The sequence below is a fragment of the Engraulis encrasicolus genome, chromosome 14, assembly GCF_034702125.1.
Source record: "Engraulis encrasicolus isolate BLACKSEA-1 chromosome 14, IST_EnEncr_1.0, whole genome shotgun sequence".
In the NCBI taxonomy this organism is placed as follows: Eukaryota; Metazoa; Chordata; class Actinopteri; order Clupeiformes; family Engraulidae; genus Engraulis; species Engraulis encrasicolus.
Window position 1 is genome coordinate 1,354,740 of NC_085870.1, and position 7,500 is coordinate 1,362,239.

A 7,500-nucleotide genomic window follows, 5' to 3' on the forward strand; every position below is an offset into this window, starting at 1 on the left:
TTTACAACTTTCATTCTTCAATTTCCACATGTATGTGGTAGGAGGAGTAGATTAAAGTCTGCAAATCCAAAACTGTCTGACCTGGGAGCCGGACCACCAAATGACAAGATGAAAAAAAGTCTGCTTTAACCAGGATTTTTCTGCTCCCAAGGTTTGTTTCATAGCTTACATAATGTTTGCGGAACACTTTAACACATAAAAAGTGGGAAAAAAGCAGAAAACTCCTGGTTGAAGAAGACTTTTTCACATGAAAAGTCCTTGTGGCCAAAAGCTTGATGTGCCGACATTTTTCGATTTTCATTCTTCAATGTCCACAGAACGTGGTAGGAGGAGTAGTGAATGGGCAGTCATGGGTAAGCAGTTAGGGCGTCAGACTTCAGCCCAAAGGTTGCCGGTTCCCCCACTCCCAACTCCACAGGTTGGTGGGGGGACTGTGACGGGGCAACCATGCGCCGTCACTGCACAGGTTGGTGGGGGGGATTAATTAACCAGTCCTCTCCCCCATCCTCCTGCATGACTGAGGTACCCTAAACATGGTACTGTCCCGCCGCACTGCTCCCTTTAAGGTGCCATTGGGGGCCGGGCATAAATGCAATTTTGTTGGGTGCAGTGTTCACTTGTGTGCTGTGTTACAATGACAATGGGAGTTGTCCCAGTTGGGCTTTTTTATCAAATCCTGTTTGAAGTGGACTTTTTCACATGAATGTGGCGGCACTCACCTCCAGTGGACGAGTACCATGAGCAGCAGCAGCAGGCAGAAGAAGGTGAGAACAGACACCACGGTCAGGGGCATCAGCCACTCCATCATGCCCGGCACGGACAACGAGCTGCGGGTCACGTTCAGCAGGCTGCCCCCTTCTGGAGCGGAGAGAGAACACCAATAATAAAATAATGAATGAATGAATTAATAATGATAATGAATTAATGAATGAATTCAGCACGTTCAGCAGGCTGCCCCCTTCTGGAGCGGAGAGAGAGGCAGGAAAACAACACCAATATTATTATTATTATTATTATTATTATTATTATTATTATTATTAAAATAATAATAATAATAATAATAATAATAATAATAATAATAATAATAATAATAATAATAATGATACTACTACTACTACTACTACTACTTCTACTACTACTACTACTACTAATAATAATAATGAATTACATATCATTAAGTATCATTACATTTGTTGTGACAAGTGGTTATTTGAGCTACTGTTGCCTTTGTTTCAACTTGAACCAGTCTGGACATTCTCCTCTGACCTCACCCTCTGCATCAACAAGGCAGTGTTGTTCATGAAACTGCTGCTCACTGGATAGCTTCTCTTTTTCGGACCCTATGGATCGTTACTGGACCATGGATGTGCTCCTCCTCGACATCATTAGCAACATAACTGCAACTCACTGAGAGCGTTCAATATGCGACCTTGCCTCCTCCACTTATGCTTGTCTCCTCGTACCAGGAAGTAATATGTCATGATGACATCACTGACAACAGCATTATATTTCAATATCTTGCAAAAGCTCAATTGTAGCGTCTTTTTCACATTTGCAATTGGGATGGTGAATGAAAAACTAGTCCCACAAAAGTTGTTGTGGCTAGGCTGACAGCTGGGAAACTTTATCGTTTTCTCCACGGAGGAGGGGCCAGGAGGCGGGACGAGGAGACAAGCACAAGTGGAGGAGGCAAGGTTGCATATTGTAACACACTCATTAAGTTGCTAACTGGCCATCACCGATGCTTTCGAGAAACAGGGTTGATGTAGTGAAATGCAAATTGAGTGGAGCCACTAGATGGCGACAGTTTGAAATAATACTTTCATGGGCAAGTTGTTAGAGAAATTCAGTTCAAGAAAGGATGCTAGTTACAAGACTATACAGAAAGTTAAGAAACTTAAGAGGCATAGACCTACTTACAGAGTTACAGTTTTGGCACATCCTGACACTTCTGTGAAAACACAGTAACAGTTGTTTTCCCAAAAGACCTTACCTGTCCTGTTCCTGTCTGAATAAGCTCTGCTAAACAGAACCAGCTGTTTCGTGAACAGCGGGGACAAAACTTGTACTGTGCTTAGTTTGGAAGTCGCAGTATGCAACCCTTAGCAACAACGCAGCAGAGCAGAGGAGAGCGAACACTCATTTCTGGAAAGTTCTGTGAATAGTGACAAGTTGTGAATGCAGTGCACACACACATTTTTACACACACACACACACACACACACACACACACACACACACACACACACACACACACACACACACACACACACACACACACACACACACACACACACACACACACACACACCATGGCGATGGCACCACACACACACCATGGCGATGGCACCACAGTGATAAATGCTCCCCTTGAGAGGTTTCACTTGCCGCACTTCAGCAGATGTTGCCACCTCATTAGGACAAGTAAAGTTGGCAGTCAGTGTGTGTGTGTGTGTGTGTGTGTGTGTGTGTGTGTGTGTGTGTGTGTGTGTGTGTGTGTGTGTGTGTGTGTGTGTGTGTGTGTGTGTGTGTGGGTGTGTGTATGTTGTGTGTGTGTGTGTGTGTGTGTATATGTCAATGAGTGTGCATGTGTGTTTATGTAGATGCGAGTGTGTGCACGGCACGCAACGTGCAATGTGTGTGAGCGCGCCACGAGCGAGTGAAGGCGTGCAGCACGCGAGGTACTCTTCCTTCCAGGGTACTCTTCCTGGAGATTAATCATTGTGTTCATTAAACACAAAGGGCACGCCGTAATGAAGGAGGCTCGTTAGCACTCCTAATTGCTCCCCGCTAACCGCTAACTCCCCCGGCCCAAATGGTGGCTGTGCTGCGTGCACTGGCGGCATATGTTACCCTCTCGTCAACACCCGACCACAGAGCAGAGGGAATGAAGCGAAGAAACTAAAGGAAATAAATAAAGAGGAAGGAAGACGAGTGATGGAAAGGAAGAGGAAGGAAACTATATAATATATAGTTTGAAGTGTTGGGGGACACTAAGATTGGTTTTGTATTTTTTCTCCTGTCTTTATCCTTTTTTCTGTATCCTTTTATTATCCTTTATTGTATATTACATTTTGCTTCTGTTAAAAGAAAAACAAAGAGAAATTTAAAAAAGAAAAAGAAAAAAGGAAGACAATATAGGTCCCCCATACGGGGTGGTGGTGGTTGGGTTAAAAAAAAAGAATTTAAAAAAAAGGAAGAGAGAAGAAAACGAAGGAAATAAATAAAGAGGAAGACGAGTGATAGAAAGGACATAGTTCACTTTAGGAGTTGCATTGTGTTGCGTGTGTTGAAGTGAACTATGGAGTGAAATAGGGTCAAAGACGTCCAAAAAGGAATTGTCATTCAGTGTAACGCATACCTTCTGCTGACTGTAACTGTAAAAAACACGACTCTTTTCATTTTATTTTTTTCCAGTGAATTCATAAAAGCCTCGGCTGTCATCCATTCACTTGAAACAATTTAAAAATCATGTTTTTTCAGTTACAGTCAGCAGAAGGTATCCGTTACACTGAATGACAATTCCTTTTTGGACGTCTTTGACCCAATAGTAGTGGCCCCAGAGAGGTGGAGGGAACAGTGGTAACACTTTATTTTAGGAATACATCTATTACCACTAATACATACAATGTTAATGCCTGCATACGTAACTTGTAAGGCATGTACTAAGCAAATGCTAAGGCCTACTAGGTAGGTCCTTACTAAGGTTAAATTGGTAATAAATCCCTTATTGTGCATGAACAAGACATTTGAGAATACATGCCTAACAAATGTTTGATTTTGCTTTGTACATGCCTTACACAAGTTACTTGTACAGGGAACTTGTATGTAGCCTATTAGTGCTAATAGATGTATCCCTAAAATTAAGTGTTACCGAAACAATAATATGAAGAAGAGCGTTAGGAAAGAAGAGAGCAGGACGAAAGACAAGTCACTCTTTCACCACAGTTCACTACATGGGGCACGAGTCACGTAGGTAATGTTGTTCCCTATGAAGTGACCTCTGTAATGAAGTTCACTACATGGGGCACGAGTCACGTAGGTAATGTTGTTCCCTATGAAGTGACCTCTGTAATGAAGGGGTGAAGAGTATTGTATTTAGCCAGAGAAGACAGGAAGGAGGAAGAACAGAAAAGGTGATGAAACAGAGATAGAGAGAGGATAAGGGAATGAGGACAGAGGAGGTAAGAGTCAGTTAGCAGGCTGGGGGAATAGGAGAGAGAGAGAGAGAGAGAGAGAGAGAGAGAGAGAGAGAGAGAGAGAGAGAGAAAGACAGAGAGAGAAAAAGAGAGAGAGAGAGAGAGCGAGAGAGAGAGAATGAGAGAGAGAGAGAGTGAGAGAGAGAGAGAGAGAGAGAGAGACCACACGCAAGAGAGGGAGAGGGTGGTTAGATGAGAGGAGGGATACAACTGTAAGTGAAAATGTTTTCTCTGCTCATCCTTGTGGATGTCGAAAGGTCATAATTACGGGATATAGAGACACAACGACAACAAGAGAGAGAGAAAAGATAATGAGCGGGGAAGAGACCAGACAAAGAGAGAGTATGCGAGAGCGGGAGAGAGAGTAGAAAATAAGTGTAAAATATTGCTGTCTCCTCTCCTCACTCGTTTGGATGCTGAAGGATCATAATCGTGAAAGAAGATGAAGAAGAGGCTGAGAGAGAGAGAGAACAAGAGACGGGAGAAGAGAACAAGGAGGGAGGGGGAGGGAGGAGGAGAGGATGAAGAGAAGCGTAAAAAGAGAGAGAGAGAAGGGGGGGGGGGCGTGGAAGGGAGCTCGTAGGAAGCATAGGTGCAGGAATATACGCGAATGAAAAAAAAAGAAAGAAAAAAACCGTTGTAATCCCTCCTAACTCGGATGCGGATGCCTAGAAAGGAATAACTGATAGAAATGAACAACAAGAGAGATGGGAGAAGAGAAAGCAGAGGGAGAGGGAGATGCAAAGAAAAGAGGAATGAAAGTTTAAACCATTGTGGACGTCGAAAGGTCATGAGAGAAGAGCAACGAGAGTGAGAGAGACACACATACTGGACAGGATAGCACACAGAGAGAAGGGGAAACAGGGAACGTGTAAATAAACAAAAATGTTTTCTTTCCTCTACCGCATGTACGTACATGGAAGGGTCATGGTTGTGAGACAAAGAGAGACAGTGAGGCTGAGAGAGGGGAAAGATAAGGCAGTGAGTTGGCGAAGAGAATACACAGAGCGAGTGAGGGGAGGAGGGGAAAAAAGACGTATTGCACTCTGGATTCATTCAAAAGACAAGACTCAAAAAACAGACAAATAAGTAAAACAGATCAATTAATTGTCTTGTCTACCCTGTCTGAATGTTCTGTACTGTACTTATACGCACCTTGACCATTTGAATTTCCCATCTGGGATAAAGTTAACTTTGACTTTGAATGAATAAAAATTGCAAAAAAAATGTATTCTGTCCTCACCGGTGTGGTGGACGTCGAAGGGCCAGGGAGCGCGGTTGATGCTGCGGTCGAGGTCGCTGCTGCTGCTGATGATGCGCGGGGGGGAGCGCGTAGCGGGGCTGCTGCTGGACAGCTGCATGTCGGCCGCCGTGCCGTTCTCCACCTCCACTTCCTCCCACGGCGGCGTGGCCACGGTGGAGCGCTCCCCCAGCGCCGGGCGAGCCGGGCGCGCCGTCATCTGCTCCAGCTGCTCCTCCGGGCCGCTAGGTGGCGCTAGCAGAGAGAGTAGAGAGAGAGAGAGGTTCCATTGGCCCATTGTTTCCGGGTTCTATTATTGCAAGGGGGAGGTGGGGGGGGGGGGGTAATCCCCCTTTAGGCAGACGTCATCTGCTCCAGCTGCTCACACCTGGGCCTGCCGGTAGGGATGGGATATCGGTATCGGTGTATCAGTATCGGGTTCAGATATCAACATAATTCAGAGATCGGATCGGAATTTTCCCAAAGTATCTGAACTTTCCTGATACTGACATTGAGACATTTACAATGTTCATTTGAAATCATAACTCTTACATATTAGCTTACAGGCAGTGGTGGACGAAGTACACCAGTTATGTACTTGAGTAAAAGTACAGTTACCTTGCATTGAAAACTACTCAAGTAAAAGTAAAAGTATGCTCCTCACTTTTTTACTTGAGTAGAAGTACAAAAGTATCTGCCGTCAAAAATACTTAAGTATTAAAAGTAAAAAGTAAAAACTTAAAAATGAAGCCTTTGGTGCAATTTTAATATTTAAGTGTTGTAGGCCTAGTTTGGTCATATCTAATCAAATATCCTCTGATTTGCATAGGCTATACCAACATGTTAGAACTAGGCCATAACAGGCCTCAGAAACACTGTGGAGTAGGCCTAAGTCTATGGATGTTATAGCATTCGAAGTTCATTTTTACCTCTCTAAACATTTAATACTGACCCTAACATGCCCAAAAGGACACATGAAAGGGCCAAAAATGATTAGGCTGAAATTGATTATAAGCCTATTAGAACAACTACTACAATACCCCCCAGCCGTAGGCAACAGTCCAGGAGGCCAACTTATTTTTGACAGCAAGGAGTTAGAGTAGCCTATAAAGTACTTTATGTGTAATTTTTTTTATAATAATTATTATGGTTTTGGTAGACTTCTTCTTATTCTTATTCTTCTTATTATTATGTAGTGTTTGGTTATGTTAAAGTTGGCTTAGGCCTATGTATGGACAAACAGACTTCTTGCTACCTTTAAAGATAGGAACATCTTCATATACTTGTAATGGTCTCTATTTGCTAGATGCAATAACCTGCTTGATACAACTTCATTGGAACATTTATCTGTCTGATCATGAAAAAGCCTTTTGTGCCTGCGCACATCACTGGACCAATATTTAGTCAAAGTCTTACTTTGTTACTGTTGTTTTACCCCAACTACCTCAGAAAATACTGCAATGTATTAAAGGGAAAGGAGGCTATCACGGAGTTGTGCGCCTGGATGGTTTGGAATGAGCAGCATGTTTAGGCATCCTGTGTGCTTGACTCAAGAAACCAACACGCTACAAAAACGGCAATTATGTGACTCTGTTGTAAGCCACAACACAGATATAGCACAGTAAGTTAAATAAGCCGTACATTAAGTAACAATTCGCTGATTATTCAGATCAAACATGAAGCCTATCTAACAAATTTCGTCTTAGTGGCAGGCGAGTGCAGCCTGCGAGCTAAACCTCTCCACCTCACACAACGAATACGACGTGCAGATTCATACACTCTAACAACGTTATTGTCGCCTTCTTTATTGTTTTGCTGTGCTTTCCGCATGTCACTAGTAGGCTAAGTACCGTTTCTTCTTATTTCAATTCGTCTCGCAAGTCGCAATGGACACATCAGTGATCTGTCTCTGCTTGTCTTCTAAAACTAATTCTGTACAGTAGAGCTTGTTGTCACGTGACACATTACAACCAATCACAATGGCGAATCTCTGAGTCTGCCAATCGGATTCAGTTTCACTTTCTTCACACCAGCGTGACATCTCAGATTTCATTTGACCAG

At 43.2% G+C, this 7,500-nt stretch overlaps 1 protein-coding gene across 1 annotated transcript in view; it reads right to left on the reverse strand.

Annotated features, from left to right (window-relative positions):
* The window catches only part of ca16b (carbonic anhydrase XVI b), a 178,774-nt gene that overhangs the window by 50,357 nt on the left and 120,917 nt on the right, over positions 1-7,500 (reverse strand). Inside the window, exons 14-15 of the mRNA XM_063216202.1 lie at positions 5,443-5,694; positions 720-858 (exon numbers count right to left, since the gene is read on the reverse strand). Coding sequence (XP_063072272.1) covers positions 720-858; positions 5,443-5,694 — 391 coding nt within the window. The remainder of the gene's footprint in view (positions 1-719; positions 859-5,442; positions 5,695-7,500) is intronic.